Below are 18626 nucleotides of genomic sequence, written 5' to 3'. Positions count from 1 at the left end.
TCCTGGAACCAATTTTCTGCATATACTGAGAGACAAGTATGTCTCTTTCCTGCAGGAAGAGGGGAGTTCTCAAAAGAGATGCGAAGGAATACTGGGAATATCACATTTTAGTTAGAAACAGAATTTTATTTTTGAAAACAGAAAAATCAAACAATATTTTTAAAATGCAATCTATTGATGTCATCATATTTGGTTTGGAATACCTAAGAATGCAGTGACTGAAATGTCTGTTCTAAAAACATAAACATTTTTTGATATCAGTACCAATCCACTTTAATTTATATGTGAATAAGAGAACTTCGCTTGAAAAATACAAATATACATATTCGAGAGCACTACCAAATTTTGAAGCTTAATGTATTCATTGCCAGTGTATTGTACATAACTAAAAGTCATTTTAAATGTTTTCTAAACAGGGACTGATGTGGATATCAACAATGGTTTCATCCTAAAACTGAGTTTTAGCATTTGTTCAGTATATTTACCTATTTAGTTAAAGCACATTACAATAATCTTTCACTCATTCCTTGTGGCTTATGTTTATTTTCATGTTTTTTAGAGATGGAATCTTGCTATGTTGTCCACGATGGATTCAAAATCCTGGGCTCAAGAGATCCTCCTGCCTCAGCCTCCTGAGCAGTTGGGACTACAGGTGTGCACCACCACACTCCAGAGCTGATGTTTTAATAAAGTGCCACTGAGTATCAGACTGATCAGAGTGAAAACATCCCAGAACTTCAGACCAGGTTAAGGGGGCCAATGAGAAGATCATGAAAAGTGACATCAGATGAAAGCTGAGATCTGTGAAAGTTTCAAACCAGTTTTTCCAAGTAAGTCCACAGACCATTTGATAGGGTAAGCCCAGTTCTTTACACAATGTAGCAGCCATCATGTCTGAGTACTAATTGTTCTCTTCCCACTGGTTTTTGTGAAATTTTCTGTTCTGTTACCTTTTAAAGATTCTAACAAGTTTTTGACTGTTTCAATTGCAAACTTACTGCTTTTCTTCTTGGTAAAGGACTTTCTGTTTGTAGCAGATGGTAGCAATAGGGATACCAGCCCCCAGGGCTGATTACTTGATATGGAAGGTCGATCTATAGCTTCCTGTTGTAAAATCCAGGCACTTTCTCGGGCCAAATCTACAAATTTTTGCAGCTGGCTTTGACTTACATTTTTGCTTATGTTGAGAGAAGTTTCAAATGGATTCTGAATGTACAGAGGAGAAGAATCAGGTTTGTTTTGCTCCTTTCCCTATAGATTATTACACAGAAGAAAAAATGAGTAAGTACATGAAGGGCTTAGATATAAAAACAGTTAACTCAATAAAATGTCAAAACACATAAAACACCAGCATTAACTTTACACAGCAAAGAATTTCTTTCTCAGGGGACTGAGTATGTATGCATGGTGGGTGTGTGTACTTCTCATTTTTTGTTTTTTTTTTTCCCTGTTGTAAGTTTTATGAGTGTTCTTTGGAGAAATAACTTAGGGCTTATCATCTATGGATGAGGATGTCATTGCTCAGAGAAGAGGTATCTGGACTAAGTCAACTAACAAAAGTATTTTTTAAAATAATATAACTTTTACCTAACAAGGTAGAGCATGAAAGGGGAAAAAATGATTAAAAACACAGAAAGTAAGATGAAAATACGTTTATTTCTGAGACTTGCTAAAAGCATACCTATTATGGTAGAAACAGAAACACACAAAATTAGAACCCTTAAATTAAATATATTAATTAATGTTTCCCAAATATGAGATGAGGAAAAAAGAGGAGGAACAAAGGATTATTCATTATTTATTTAAAACACTAAAAAGTTTCCATTATCTTCCTATAGATCCAACAAAAGGGCTCTGCCACATAAGATAGTATCTCACAGAAATAAAAAAGATACCTGTAATCCAAGCATTTTGGGAGGCTGAGGCAGGTGGAACACCTGCGGTCAGGAGTTCAAGACAGGCCTGACCAACATGGTGAAATCCCATCTCTACTAAAAATACAAAATTAGCCAGGTGTGATGACGCACGCCTGTAATCCCAGCTACTTAGGAGGCTGAGGCAGGAGAATCAATTGAACCCAGGAGGCAGAGGCTGCAGTGAGCCAAGATCGTGCCACTGCACTCCAGCCTGGGCAATACAGTGAGACTCTGTCTCAAAAAACAAAAAAAAAAAAAAAGAAAAGAAAAAAAGAAAAGCTAAAGCTATGAATCATATGACCAACATAAGCCATTAGTCTATATATCTTTTCCTCTTTCAAATGATACCATAAATTTAATTAACTATTACACAGCCAATAGTCAAAATTCCCCAATGTGAGCAGCAGCTGTTATATTCCCTAACTTATTTCATGCTTGGCATCTCTGAGCTTTGGAGTACAAAAAAGGTGACGAACTTTGTATGCTTATGACTTTTTCCTTCTAGATTGCATTTACAAAGCTTTCTGAATGAATCCTTTCTGTCTCCTCTCCCCAATCTTTTATTTTAACAAAGAGTCCATGAGCAGGGTAAGAGGGAAGGATGAAAAAAGGAGAGGTGAAGAAATAAGGAGAAAGTATATCTGGGTTTGTGTTTTATGAAGCCAATCTTGTAAGGTTTGTAATCAAGTAGATAAATGCTAAGCAGAATAAACCCAAACAGAGGGCTATCCCAAGTTATCTCCCGCTTGTAAACAAATTTTGTCTAGACTTCTGCCTGACTTTCTTTTTGAAAAGAAAATGTCTTTCATCCCAGCTGCTCAGAGGAATCCAAATCATAAGTTCGTTTGCTCAAAAACAAACAAAGAAAAACCCTAAATCCTAAGGGCTCAAATTGAGGGAATCACTGAAATCTATCTTTGGGACTTAAATTTATTCCATAGACACAAATCCAGTTTAAAAACAGCTGTATGTAAATAATATTTTTCAGGAAACTTTCTGGAATGTATTCCATATCATGAAGGATACAGTATTACACTAAGTGAGGACAGAAGTCCCATGGCATAATAACAAGGCAGATGCTAAAGAACTGGCTTTTGCTATTTGGCATAAAGGGATGACTGATCTTAGTCAAGTCATGTAACTTCTCTGGACATCAACCTCCTTGTTACTACAAATTACTACAGAAAAGAAATAAATAACATTTATTAGAGTGTTTTGAAAACAGTTAATTAAATTAGTACAGTGGAAGACCAGATACTAATAACTGAATAGTAAAACATTATTTACCTGTCGAATATTTATGGAATTTTTATTGAAAGCAAAATTGCCGAAATACTCAAAAAATTCCTTCAGTAGTAATTCTGTAAGAAAATAAAACAAGGACAATCAGAGGAAAGCCTGTTTCAATCCAGAAAGGATCAAGTAAACAAAAAGACACTTACCTAATGTTTCTGTGTTCTGTGAAGGTTTAATTCTATTCAAGTCACGAACAAATGTGCAGTTGTTGCCTTCTATTATACATTTATCTTCTGCATCTTAAACACAAACAAAAAATATTTCACAATTTTTTTTTTTTTTTTTTTTTTTTTTTGCCTGAGACGGAGTCTCGCTCTGTCATCCAGGCTGGAGTGTAGCGGCATGATCTCAGCTCAATGCAGCCTCCACCTCCCAGGTTCCAGCAATTCTCCTGCCTCAGCCTCCCGGGTAGCCGGGATTATAGGCACATGCCCCCACGCTCAGCTCATTTTTGTATTTTTAATAGGGATGGGGTTTTACCATGTTGGCCAGGCTGGTCTCGAACTCCTGACCTCAGGTGATCCACCCACCTCATCCTCCCAAAGTGCGGGGATTACAGGCGTGAGCCACCGCGCCCAGCCTATTTCACATATTTCAAAGATATTCCCTACCTCAGAATACAAATCTATGATTTAAATAAGTTTAAGGCCAGGCGTGATGGCTCACACCTGTAATCCCAGCACTTTGGAAGGCTGAGGCGGGCAGATCACCTGAGGTCAGGAGTTCAAGACCAGCCTGGCCAACATGGTGAAACCCCGTCTCTACTAAAAATACAAAAATTAGCCAGGGATGGTGGCTTGCTCCTGTAATCCTAGCTACTGAAGAGGCTGGGGCACAAGAATTGCTTGAACCCAGGAGGCGGAGGTTGCAATGAGCTGAGATCACATCACTGCACTCCAGCCTGGGCAACAGAGCAAGACTCCATCTCAAAAAAACAAAACAAAACAAAACAAATAAAGTAAATTTCTACTCTAGTCTTTATTTAAATCATAGATTTTATAAATGATTGAATAATTATGATTGAATGATTTAATAACGATTTAAATCTATAATTTCTTGTCTATGATTTAATGATGTTAATTTCACCATGGTATAACTAATCTCAAATCTTTTTATCTTCTCTTAATGGAGTTAAATTTAAAAAAAAGATTTGAGACTAGTTATGCCACAGTGAAATTAACATTACATTTAATTTAGCATACTAGAATTATTGTCTTTCAACAACCCAATGATTCCTAATCAATTTTTGAGGTAATCAGTTTTCTAATAGTAGATGGAAATGTAGGAAGTTCCCCCATCTCCATCTTTCACCAAACCAAATTTCAGCACTATCTCTAGTCAATACTTAATTTACATCTCCAATTCCATTCTTAACATCTTCATACATGACACAAACTGAATGCTAACTAAAAAAGCTTCAGGTAATTTCTAAAATGTAGCACTCTAGACTAACTGGAATTCAGTAATTCAGCAAAACAAACTCAAAAACAGCACAGTAGACTCGGATATTCACCTTTTCTACTAGTATTTATATCTTAAGAGGTAATAATTTTCATAAATATACAACTACCATAAAATCCCTGGCCCACACTATCTGCAACAGATAATATGCTGTTTTCAAGAGCAAATTCCCACTCTTCAGAAATCTCATCAATGGCTACTTCCTATCTGAAAGCATTTCATAATTCCAAACTGGTTCTCCATCCTTTTTGTTCCATTCACCATTTGACTTATCTGACTGCACTGTGACTGTATGCTGTCCACTCCTCTGCCCCAGTCAGGAATTACAAAGGCCACTATCCTATTCATTATTGCCCAACTCCCCACCACCGACCTGCCCCCAATGAGCATCTAGCATATAGCAGGTATATAATCAATAATCTGGATGATTGCTGATATTTTAATTTTTAATTTTTTTTTTTTTTGAGATGGAATCTGGCTCTGTCACCCAGGCTGAAGTGCAGTGGCGTGATCTTGGCTCATTGCAACTTCTGCCTCCCGGGTTCAAGTGATTCTCCTGCCCCAGCCTCCTGAGTAGCCGGAACTACAGGCGAGCACCACCACACCCGGCTAATTTTTATATTTTTAGTTAGAGACAGGGTTTCACTATGTTGGCCAGGCTGGTCTCAAACTCCTGACCGTAAGTGATCCACCCGCCTCGGCCTCCCAAAATGCTAGGATTACAAGCGTGAGCCACCTTGCCCGGCCCTGATATTTGATTTTAAACGCCTATAATCACCAGAGAGATCAATAAGCCTCCTATAAATTTGTCTCCCATTTTTTGTGTTTTTTGTTATTTTTTTGTCAAGACCTGGTTACTTGCATAATTTCTCAAAAATTATTCTAGGTTTTAACATTTTAATAGCACATTTTACGTGCTCTACTATACAATTTATAATATGTTGAAGGAGCTATATAAAATGTATGTATGTATATATATTTCTACTTAGATCTATTTTTAAGGAACCTGGGCACATGTTTTACTATTTCAAGTAATTAACAGTTTATGTTTTTTTTGTGATGCAGTATCAGTGACATATATTGATGCTCTTTTAGCTGCTGTGTCTTTTTTCAGGAATGAATCTTCAATTAAAGCACTAAGCACAGAAGTAAATGTAACAAAAGTAGCAAAGCCAGAAAGCATGGAAAACACAAGAAAATGAGACATATGAGAGAACACAGTGGAGATTATAAGAAAACACAAAGAAACAGGGCAATTCAAGAGGAACCAAATATGAAAGTTAATATCATGGTCCATCTTGCCCAGTACAAACAGCCCTCAACTTTAAAATGTTATCCAATCATTTTGAAATCTACATAGTGAACTCCTACGATGAACCCAATACTATGCCAGGAACAGAAGACGCAGAGATGAAGCAAAGACAGCCTGCCCTAGAAAAGCTTCACAATGCTGAGGCAGGCACATGAAAGAACTACAACAATCTAACAGTTGTTACAATACAGGTGTGTACCAAGAGCTTGGAAACCAACAAAGCACTACCCACCGGGAGGCAGAGAGGACAGCAAGAGAAGACCTAACAAATGAGATCCTGTACTAGGTTTGTCTGTCTTCTCTGGCTTAATCTTGAGATTCTCCATAAAAAAAAGTGGGGTGGGGGGGAGGGGGGAGGGGGAGGCCGGGAGAAGGCCATTTCAGGCAAAAGCATGGAGCAATGAAAAAAAGCACAAAACATCAGGGATCATCAAGGAGTTCAAGAGTGGCTAAAGCTCCCGACTGGTATAGACTGGTATACAGGAATCAACGTAAGAGAAGAGGATAAAAAGGAAGCTGATAAAGGGCCCTGCACACAATGTGAAAAAGTTTGATCTTTATCTTAGCTTAGGTTCTAAATAGTAGTTTACAAAATCCTAGAAGTTCTGGAAGGTATTCTAGGAATTCACGTTGCCTTCTATTAATAAACAAGCAAGGAAGCAAACAAAATATTTTTTTCTTTTAAAAAAGAACAAATTGATACTTTATTTGTATATCAAATGAGAGGTACAGCTTAGAAGAAATGAAATGATTGTACACAAGATTCAAGTCACTTAGATGATTAAACACCGAGTACTCAAGATGGTTTTGACTGTTTCACAGTTTAAAATTGTTTTCTTCCTTAGGTTTAATGTCTACCAAAGTTGAACTACTGGTCAAAATTAGAAAGTATAAAAACCATGGATTTTGGGGAAAAAAAAAAGGAAAATATTGATAAATTCTCCTCAAAATGATCTTCACCAAATTCTTAATATACATTAACCTAAGACAACCTCTTTTATAGCAACTTCAAAAACCATAGGTGATGGAAGGCAAAAAGTGTATCAAATTTTGCTTGGCATTTATTGGCAATTCGCACCTACAATGTGCTATATGCCGAGAAGCAATTGCAAAAACTAGCCTGAAAAATTCTCTTACCATATTTAAAAGCTACTGCAAAAATTTAAAAACAATCAAATTTGATGTTTCAAGTGAAATATTAAAGAATTCCAAGCTAGTTTTGCCTGTTTTGATGCTATACGATGTGAACATATTTAAATGTATTTTAATGTAGATTTGGAATTAAAAACTCAACAAGTCATTTAATATTTGTCCACATATCATATTCTTTTCCTAAAATAATTAGTGGAGGCTAGGCACAGTGGCTCACACCTTGTGTGAGCCAGCACTTTCGGAGGCTGAGAAGGATTGCTTGAGCCTAGGAGTTTGAGACCAGCCTGGGCAATACAGTAAGACACCATGTCTACAAAAAGTTTTTAAAAAAATTAGCTGAGTGAGTGGTGGCACAAGCCTGTATATCCCAGCTATCGAGGAGGCTGAGGTGGGAGGATCACTTAAGCCTGGGTGGCAGAGGTTGCAGTGAGCTAAGATCGCACCACTGCACTCCAGCCTGCCTACAGGGTAGAGCACAGTGGCTCACACCTGTAATCCCAACACTTTGGGAGACCAAGGTGGGAGGATCCCCTGAGCCCAGTTCAAGTCCAGTCTGGGAAACATGGCGACACCCCATTTCAACAAAAAATTTAAAAATTAGCCAGGTATGGTGGTGCATGCCTATAGTCCCAGCTACTCAGGAGGCTGAAGTGAGATTACGTGAGCCCAGGAGGTCGAGGCTATAGTGAGCCGAGATTGTGCCACTGTAATCCAGCCTGGGCAACAGAGCAAGACCCTTTCTTAAAATAAATAAATAAATAATAAACAAAACTTTAAAAAAAAAGTGGCCATTTTTAAAAAAGATAATAGAAAGGTACTGAAGGACTGCAAAAGAGGGTAATATTATCATATGTATTTGTGAAAATCACTCTCTTAACTAAGAATAGACTGGTGAGAACCCAACTGGAGATAAGGGGGAAAGACAATATAAGCCTTCCCAGACAGAGGACAACAGGGCCTTGACATGGGCAGGGGTACCAGTACTTGTAAGACTGAAGGGAGCAATCAAGATGCTCAGGAGTAGTCTACCCCAAGTTCAACTTTCTTCTCTTCCTTCTTTTACAGCTTCTACTGTTTCTTAGTTCCTGAACTCCCAAAGTTCCATGATTTTTCCCCACGATGGTTTCTATGAGAGTAGCATTAAGCATCACTGCACACAGCAGGAGTGGAAAAGGAAGTGCTACTTACAGGTAGTTTAGTGGTGAAGATCTGCCCATAGCTTATGTATGGCTTACCTCTCCACTAGATTGTGAGTTATCTGGGAACACTGTTCATACCCCCACTGCTCCAATAACACCTGACGCATAGGAAGTAATCAGTAAATACTGAATGAATGACACTAAGGGATGAAATGAGCACAGATATTGATGCTGCCCTTTATTTTAATCTCAAAAGTGAGATAAGTGACCACCACTCTACACCACTGAAAACTTCCCATTTTCCCTTAACCTATCAAATCTAGCTTTATTTTATTTTATTTCATTTTACTTTATTTCTTTAGGCTACTCAAGTGAAGTAGTGAGAGTGGAGAAGGAACAGAGAAATTTGTAACTGGTTGTGATCAATTAGTTGTAAACACAAATCAAGTTTTTTTTAAGGTCAATTTCAAACAATATCAACACTTACAGTGTTAACAGGAAGAGATCACTTCTAATATGGATAAGGGAAGGTAGCATGGAAGAAATAATTTAGACTGAGAGAAGAGAAAGCAGATTCCAGGCAGAAAAACAGTGTGAACGAAGAGCTAAGATGAAATGTTCCAAGGGTAATCACAGCACTGGCTGGAATGTGGGACACATAAAGAGGAGTAGGGAAGAGGATAGAAAACTGGGCCGTGTCTAGACAGCTAAAGATTTTAAACAACAAGCTACATAAATAGTTTGCCTTTTAAGGTCATTTTAAACAGGAAGATTCAAGAAAGCACTTAATCGAATTATCAGGCAGCAATTATGTAAGATGGGTAGAAGACAGAGTATGCTATGCATTTGTGTGTATGTACCCCTTAATTATCTTCCCTTTAGCATTTACAATTTCAAGATTTTATAACGTAACTTCTCCAGCAGGCCTCAGCAAGGCTGAGGCACAAGAATCACTTGAACCTGGGAGCATTTATAACATCATTTATAATACAAACAATATAGTATGTCAAATTCAAAATAATGCACCTAAGACTGCTTATATGCTTTTCATTAAAAACACATTTAGAATCTTTGAAACATCACGAAACAGTTTTAGTATCTCTAATACAAGTCTAAACATAAGTTCAGATTTGAAAGTCATCTCTGAGACTGTGATCCAATCAAAAGTTGTATTTGAACAAGTTGTATCTGGAAAAGGTCATTCTAGACTTGGTCAACTAGGGAAGAAGCTCCAGCTATCTCACAACTGCTGTAAACAACCTTGCCAACTGATACAAAGAAAACAGAACTCTCAAAAAATGCTAAAGGCCCTAGCTTCCCAAATCATCTGCTCTCGTGACTCTGGTAGGCTTTAAAAAAAAGTCAAGACAAATTTTATGACTAATAAACAAACAGACTGGACTTTGGTAACACATGGTAATTATATTTACTCATAACATTGGAAAAAGAAAATGCAGAAGTTTCTTTCTAGTCTTACCTGCTAGGGTTTTTAAGGAATCTAGTGTTGGAAGAATAGGGGGTGATCTTCTCTGGAGAAAAAAGATGACCATCATTGTAAGGGAGAAATTTGTAATCCATGCACCAGGAATACTACTTGTTAGTGAATGTGCTCGAGCCCAGCACCGTATACTGAACACCAAGGCTCTCACTCTTGAGTCTAGGGCACCATATATATAAAGGAGTTCGGAACTTGTCAAGGCAATCCTTCAAAAAATAAAAATAAGAAAAATTTTCAAATCCCCAAATTATAAACCAAGGGTAAAATTAAACTTATACCAAGAAACATATCTAAATATCCTACTATATCTGAATGTATTCAGAACATCATGATTAGGTAATCAAAAGCATTATGAATTTGCAATATAAAATTTAATATGAATGGCTGAATATCAAATACATTCATTCCCATTAAAACATCCTCTTAAAATTGATAATTAAAATGTAAGCCAGGCTCGGTGGCTCATGCCTGTAATCCTAGCACTCTGGGAGGCCGAGGTGGGCGGATCACTTGAGGCCAGGAGTTCAAGACCAGCAGTTCAAGGACAACAAGGTGAAACCCCTTCTCTACTAAAAATACAATAATTCAGCTGGGCGTGGTAGCGTGCCCCTGTAATCCCAGCTACTCAGGAGGCTGAGGAATGAGAATTGCTTGAACCCGGGAGGCAGAGGTTGCAGTGAGCCAAGATCATGCCATTGTACTCCAGCCTGGGAGACGGAGCAAGACTCTGTTTCAAAAAAAAAAACAAAAAACAAAAAAACAAACTGTAGATCTAGGGCCAGGCGTAGTGGCTCATGCCTGTACTCCCAGCACTTTGGAAGGCCAAGGTGGGTGGATTACCTGAGGTCAGGATTCGAGACCAGCCTGGCCAACATGGTGAAACCCTGTCTTAAACAAAAGTACAAAAATTAGCTGGGCGTGGTGGCGCATGCCTGTAATTCTAGCTACCTGGGGGTGCTGAGGCAGGAGAGTCACTTGAACCCGGGAGGTGGAGGCTGCAGTCAGCCGAGAAAGCATTATTGCACTCCAGCCTGGGTGACAGAGCAAGACCCTGCCTCAAAAAAAAAAAAAAGAAAAGAAAAGAAAGAAAGAAAATGTCAATCTAGAACTTAGAATATTTATTTCTTTATTTATTTATTTGTTTATTTATTTGAGATGGAGTCTCACTCTGTCGCCCAGGCTAGAGTGCAATGGTGCGATCTTGGCTCACTGCAAGCTCCGCCTCCCCGGTTCACGCCATTCTCCTGCCTCAGCCTCCCAAGTAGCTGGGACTACAGGTGCCCACCGCCACGCCCAGCTAATTTTTTTGTATTTTTAGTAGAGATGGGGTTTCACCGTGTTAGCCAGGATGGTCTCAATCTCCTGACCTCGTGATCCACTCACCTTGGCCTTCCAAAATGCTGGGATTACAGGCGTGAGCCACTGCGCCCGGCCTAGAACTTAGAATTTTTAAATCAGTTTCTAAACATGATTTAAATAATATGTAAAACACACAAAGTCTCTTTATAATTATTAATAAACGGCTAGGCACAGTAGCTCACACCTGTGATCTCAGAACTTTGGGAAGCTGAGGTGGGCAGATAGCTTGAGCCGAGGAGTTCAAGACCAGCCTGGGAAACATGACAAGACCCGGTCTCTACAAAAAATACAAAAGTTAGCTGGGTGTGGTGTTGCACACCTGTAGGCCCAGCTACTTGGGAGGCTGACGTGGGAGGATCACTTGAGCCCAGGAAGGTCGAGGCTGCAGTGTGCCAAAATTAAGCCACTGGACTTCAATCTCGGTGACAGAGTAAGGTGTCATCTCAAACACACACACACAAACACATATATATATATATATATAAAATCAATAAAGACAAAAAGGCATTTATTGGCTGGGCACTGTGGCTCACGCCTGTAGTCCCAGCATTTCAAAGCAGGAGGATCACTTGAGCCCAGGAGTTTGAGACCACCCTGGGTAACACAGTAAGACCCTGTCTCTATAAAAATAAAAAATGTATATATAAAAGAAAAACAAAATTTTTAAAATTTAATTAAAAAAATCGTCAGGCGTGGTGGCATGTACCTGTAATCCTAGCTACTCAGGAGGTTGAGAAAGGATTGTTTGAGCCCAAGAGTTCGAGGCTACAGTGAGCTATGATCACACCACTGCACTTCAGCCTGGGCAACAGAGAGAGACACTGTCTCTAAAAAAGTAAAAATAGAATTAAATTAAATTAAAAATATTAAGTCCCTACTGATCAAAACGTGTCTTGTAATTTCTCCAAGAACCAACAGATGGCACAAAAAAATAATTTAACAGCATCAAGTTAAAACTGTCTCTAAAACTGTCTTTAAAAAGAATAGAAGAAACAAGGCCAGGCGTGGTGGCTCACACCTGTAATCCAGCACTTGGGAGGCCGAGGTGGGCAGATCACCTGAGGTCTGGAGTTCAAGACCAGCCTGGCCAACATGATGAAACCCTGTCTCCACAAAAATACAAAAATTAGCCAGCATGATCACATGTGCCTGTCCCAGCTCGGAAGGCTGAGGCAGGAGAATTGCCTGAAGCCAAGAGGTGGAGGTTGCATTGCTGTGAGCCAAGATCACGGCACTGCACTCTAGCCTACACGACAGAGCAAGACTACGTCTCAAAAAAAAAAAAAAGAAGAAACAGCAACTTAGAAATTCATGGTGATTAAGTGTTTTATGTATGAAAATAAAGCTAAATTAAGCTAAAAATAAATATCAAAAAGTATAAGGTATCTGATATAAAGAAAATAACATAATTACAAAGATAAATGTCATTTTGTCCTATTTTACATACTATAAAGAAAATATAATAATGATAGAAAGTACAGTATTATATTTTTATACTAAAATTTGGCAAGAAATCACAGACTTTACTCCATGAGTTTTACTTGAGAGAAAGCCACAAGTACTTAGGATTGGCTTGTGGGTGAAGATTCAAGTTTAATCAAAACTGCTCTAGCGTTGATTTTCTGAATCTATTTTCAGTAATGATTATTTAGCTAACAAATAACATAGTGAAACTGAACTCATGCAATGAGAAGTTAAGAAATAAACTTCTCAAGAGATTTTCCCTACTGTGGGCCAGGGTCAGTGGCTCACGCCTGTAATCCCATCACTCTAGGAGGCCAAGGCAGGCAGATCACTTCAGGTCAGGAGTTCGAGACCAGCCTGGCCAACAGGGTGAAACCCCGTCTCCACTAAAAAAACAAAAATTAGCCAGTGTGATGGCATGCATCTATAATCCCAGCTACTTGGGAGGCTGAGGCACAAGAATCACTTGAACCCAGTAGGTGGAGGTTGCAGTGAGCCAAGATCGTGAGCCACACTGCACTCCAGCCTAGGCAACAGAGCAAGACTCCGTCTCAAAAGTAATTATAATAAAAAAAAGAAATAAAGAAATTTTCCCTGTTGTGAAACCAGGAAAAGTCATCAGTACAAAAGAACTTTTCCCACCCCACTTTTTTAAGCAAACAAATCACTATGATAATACAATGCACACGGGCTGAACAAAAGCCATCCAGTCTTAAGCTCTTCCAACCACTTTTGGACCTAAGTAAAGAGGACATTTGTCTAGTACACAAAGTTGACTATATATCTGGAGGCAATTCAAAGGTCAACTTCAAGTTGGTATTTTATTTTCTAAGTATTCTTAGAAGACTTGTACTATAAATAGGCATCTTTCTTTTTTTACTTTTTTATTTTTTTGCCATCAGAAATTTCTCCTAAAAAATAGGCATCTTTCACATTACACACTACCAGGCTGCACAAGTAAGAATAATGAAATACATTTTTTCTCAGAGGTTAGATATGTGAACATTTTAACACAATATCCTAACACTGTTTAGGAACACCAAATTATCAACAGGTATAATGTAAGAGAAAAGATTTCCTACTTTTCAATCCAAGTGGTAAATTTTTTAAAAATTATTATTCAAGCATGTTTAAGATTACAAAGACACTGTTTCTGTGTGAGAAAAACTAAGCTAATACATCAGAATATTCATATTTAAAATAACAAATGTAAGAGATCATACCTATTGTTTGTAGTCAAATCACACTGAAATCCAGAGGCCTGGTGTGAGAACCTCACGAGTGGACACCTGGCATTTAATATTTTTTGCACACCCACACAACCAGGGCCAAAGTGGTCAAGGCACTCTCCTAACACAGACAGGATCTTCTGAGTTGCAATTCTTTCTGAAGGAACATTTTTCACTTGAAATTCCATCAGAAAATTTCCTGAGGTCTGAAAAATAACACATTTCTAAATAGGAGCTCTTGGTAAAAAAATGATTTTTTAATAAGCTTTTGTAAAAGGATGCTCTAAATCACTGCTGGCAAAGCAAAACAAAATAAGAAAAAAATAACCCACAAAATAAAAACTCTTCAAGAAATCACAGCCAAAAGCAAACTTAAAAGATCCCCAGTTGCCTTTTGTTTCCCCGGAATATAGAGAAATACAAAGCACTAACTTGAACCATCACTGGTTTTTGTAATTAACTTATGAACTACAGTATAATATGAATCATAAAGTAATAGTATGCATAGAACCATTCACTCTATAAATTCAGTGAACATATACTTGCCCCTTCCTAGTTGACCATTATATTTTAATCTATGCTATAAACCCACAGTAGTAGGGAAATACAGGCACAAGAAGAGCTTATCAGTAGAAGAAAGTAGACTAGATGGTATAAACAGGCTTGTATATAGGAATGTAATATTTAAGGCTGCAAATTACTAGGGGAAAATTCCTATTCAACAAATGAGTTAAGTGGCCATCAAAAAAAATAAACCAGATCCTTTGTTTAATACTAAAACTTGCCAGGTGCAGTGGCTCACACCTGTAATCCTAGCACTTTGGGAGGCCAAGGCGGGTGGATCACTTGAGGTCAGGAGTTCAAAACCAGCCTGGCCAACATGGTGAAACCCCATCTCTATTAAAAATACAAAAAAAAATTAGCCGTGTGTGGTGGTGGACGTCTATAATCCCAGCTACCTGGGAGGCTGAGGCAGGAGAATTACTTGAACCCGGGAGGTGGAGGTTGCAGTGAGCCAAGATCACACTACTGCACTCCAGCCTGGGCAACTAAGCGAGATTCCATTTCAAAATAAATAAATAAATTACTAAAACTCAAGTAAATTCACTGAGCATGGTGGCTCATGCCTGCAATCCCAGCACTTTGGGAGGTGGAAATAGGCAGATAACTTGAGGTCAGGAGTTCGAGACCAGCCTGGCCAACATGGTGAAACCCCGTCTCTACTAAAAATACAAAAATTAGCCAGGCATGGTGGCATGCACCTGTAAACCAAGCTACTTGGGAGGCTGAGGCAGGAGAATCACTTGAACCCAGAAGGTGGAGGCTGCAGTGAGTTGAGATCACACCACTGCACTCCAGCCTGGGCGACAGAGCAAGATTCCATCTCAAAAAAAAAAAAAAACTTAAGTAAATTCAACGTGGATCAAAGACTAAAATGTAAAAGGTGCATCAGTAAAGTACTACAAGACAATGAGTGAATGCTTTTACAATCTTAGAATAGCGAAGGATTCTGTAAGCATGACATAAAATTAGAGAAGACACGAAAGAATATGATTGCATAAAAAATTAAAACCACCTTAAGGCAAAGCATCCATTCACTACTAAAGAACAAAGCAAATAACACACGTCATACAAACGGGTAATTTATGACAGTTTTAGGCAAATGAAAGGGAGAAACCCATCAAATTCTAAAAATGGGCAAAAAAGACAAAAAAAATTAACAGAAAAAATAAAAATGGCAAAAAACCATGGTAAAAGTGTGCATGTTTTCTAGAAACTAAACAGAAATTAAAACAGCAATGAGATTTTTTATTTTTCAGCCTGGTAAAGACAAACAGGTTGGTGACCAGAACTAATGGGCATGGGAAAACATGTATACACTGTTGACGGGAGTGTAAACAAGGGACATACTTCTTGTAGAACTTGTCCATATCTACTGGAACTTGTATATGCTGGCTAACTATTAAAATGGTTAGAAATTATGTCAGAGGAATTTTGCATAAATGAGCCAATTTACAAAGATGTTCACTCACTGCAGTACTATTCATGTGGCATACACTTTTTGGGAGCTGTATCTAGTTTAATAAGGTTCCCTATCAACAACTATTACCTCTTCCAGAATTCATTCCTCCTAAAAGGATGAAGGCTCCAACAACGTTTATCATGGACATCTACCCTCTTCCTTTCAGCTGAATGGACTGGGCAAAGACAGCTGATCTAAGCACTGTAGGAGTGTACCCCACATTCATTTGGAACTGGTTACTAGGAACAGGAACTAAGTAAGGTTCAGAGGCAACCATGTGGCTAAAATATCTAACTCAGAAGCTTTGGGGCAACCATATTTATACAAGCATGAAAAAGAAAAGAAAATCAGTGGGGGCAGGGAGGAAGGAGTTAAGGACAAAGAGAGAGAGCAATAAATGAAGGAAAAACGTGTAGACAGAAACAGAACACGTCCTAGGTTGTTTTGTTGTTGTTTTTGAAACAGGGTATCATAGGCTGCCTGTGGTGGCTGTAATCCCAACACTTTGGGAGGCCGAGGCAGGCAGATCACTTGAGGTCAGGAGTTTGAGACCAGCCTGGCCAACATGGTGAAACCCCATCTCTACTAAAAATACAAAAAAATTTAGCCAGGTATGGTGGTGCAAGCCTGTAATCCCAGCTACTCAGGAGGCTGAAGCAGGAGAATAGCTTGAACCCAGGAGGCCAAGGTTGCAGTGAGCCGAGACTGTGCCCCCCTGCACTCCAGCCTGGGTGACAGAGTGAGAATCCAAAAAAAAAAAAAAAAAAGAAGAAGAAGGTATCACCCTGCCACCCAGGCTGGAGTGCAGTGGTGCAACCATAGCTCACTGCAGCCTCAACCTCCTAGACTCAAGCAATCCTCCAGCCTCAACCTTCAGAGTAGCTGGAACTACAGGTACACACCACCACACCTCGCTAATTTTTTTATTTTTAGTAGAGATGCAGTCTCCCCCAGCCTATGTTGCCCAGGCTGGTCTCGAACTCCTGAACTCAAGTGATCCTCCCGCTGCAGCCTCCCAAAGTGCTGTCATTACAGGCATGAAGCACTGGGCCCGGCCACTTCCTGGGTTCTTGATGGTTTACACTTCTTACTTCTAGTCCTTTCCTAAGACTCATCCATATTCCTGGCCCTGGGTTCTATGATGCCTCCTCTACTTCTTTAATTGTTTAAGCTAGTTCGTGTTATTTCTGTTATGTATAATCGAAGAATATTAACTAATATATAGTTGGCAATAAAGAGGGGAAAAGTTCCCTAGTGGTCCAGTGCCTAGGATTTGGCACTTTCACTGAAAGAGGAAAAAAAAAAGATACCACCCTCATTATCCAACAAAAAGAGGACTGGTTAAATAAATTATGGTACATCCATTCAATGGAGTATTTTGCAGCCACTGAGGGCGATACAGTAGATTGATCTGCCAAGACACTACTAATGGGGAAAAAAATGAAGTTATAATTAAAGTTATTATATGTAAAGATTATGTTCTGGGTTTTTTCTTTAAAAAAAAAAAAAAGCATTTCTATACGCACAGGAAAAAAAATCCAGAATATATTAAATTATTCACCGGGTTATCTCTGGAGGCAGTGGGACCATCAGAGATACTTATGTTATATATTTCTATATCTATCATTTTATAATCAGAAAAAAATAGATTAAATAAATCACTGTATACAATCCCTACAAATAAACATGTGGCATTTTCTCTACTGATCTGTCATTTAGATATTTTTATATTAAAAGGACTAAAAATAAATTTCCTTTAAAAAATTAAAATTTCAAGATTCTTCCTTAGCCATTTTGTTATAATTTACCTTCATTACCTATTTCCCTGTCCATTCTATTTTAAAATACAAACACACACAATTTAAGTTAGGAATAGGAATCCACACAAAAGCAAGGACAGATTTGGGGTCTATCTCAGGATGGCAAAAGGAGGTCAAGTGAGAAAGCAGTATTAGAGTACATCAGGGAGGAGTCATGGTGGACTCAATCTCAGAAGCAACAGAAGGATTAGAATCACTCAGAAGAAAGGTGACAGAGATTTTTTAAATTAAGTACCATAAATGAGAGAATAAAATCTTGAGGTAACAGAAGTGAAAATGACAAGAAAAAATAGCTCTGATTAATGGAACTGGGTGCAGGAAACTGGTGAACTGTGAACCATGAGCAGGAGTGTGGTAGTTATTGAAGCTGCTCACCAAATGTTCTGTATCACCTTTCTGGCATTTGGAAGATCTCATGTTCTTGCCCCTCTAAGGTTAAGCAAACTCATGTGATTTGCTTTGGCCAGTGAAATGTGAGTAGAGGTTTTAAGTGTCACTTCCAGGCAGAAACTTCAAGAGCCGATGCTCAATTCTTCACTTTGCCTTTCCACTATTCAGTGACGGTAGCGCAGGTGGAGATGAAACACTGGTCAGCCCTGGGTGCTTGAGCTACTACAATGTCTACAGTGCCCCTGCTGACCTGCTGTGACATATAACCTCAGCAACAGATAAACAGCTGATGTGTTAAGCCACTGAGATCTGTGAGATATGGGGGTTGTTTGCTACCAAAGCGTCACCTAGCCTAACCTGACTGATTAAAAATGCAAGCCACGAAGAATCACAATGGACTCAGTACAGAAATAAAACACTGCTTTTAGGGAAAATTTAGATGAAAATTATACTTATTATGAGCAAAGGAAAGATATTCTCAAAAATGACTGTCCTCTATTCAATAAATAAAAACTAGAAAAACTCTTCAGAGACAGTTAGATCCATAAATACTTCCTATTAATGTGT

At 38.5% G+C, this 18626-nt stretch overlaps 1 protein-coding gene across 1 annotated transcript in view; it reads right to left on the bottom strand.

The window, feature by feature from the left end:
* Positions 1-105: 105 nt before the first annotated feature.
* The window catches only part of MTPAP (mitochondrial poly(A) polymerase), a 36186-nt gene continuing 17665 nt past the window's right edge, over positions 106-18626 (bottom strand). The window contains exons 5-9 of the mRNA XM_030798582.1: positions 13821-14032; positions 9754-9980; positions 3359-3451; positions 3204-3277; positions 106-1251 (exon numbers count right to left, since the gene is read on the bottom strand). Of these exons, the coding sequence (XP_030654442.1) occupies positions 889-1251; positions 3204-3277; positions 3359-3451; positions 9754-9980; positions 13821-14032 (969 nt within the window). The 3' untranslated portion in view covers positions 106-888. The remainder of the gene's footprint in view (positions 1252-3203; positions 3278-3358; positions 3452-9753; positions 9981-13820; positions 14033-18626) is intronic.

Source organism: Nomascus leucogenys, chromosome 18, assembly GCF_006542625.1.
Source record: "Nomascus leucogenys isolate Asia chromosome 18, Asia_NLE_v1, whole genome shotgun sequence".
NCBI classification, from domain to species: Eukaryota; Metazoa; Chordata; class Mammalia; order Primates; family Hylobatidae; genus Nomascus; species Nomascus leucogenys.
The sequence above is the reverse complement of the archived record's forward strand: the minus strand, read 5'-3'. Positions and strand labels throughout refer to the sequence as shown.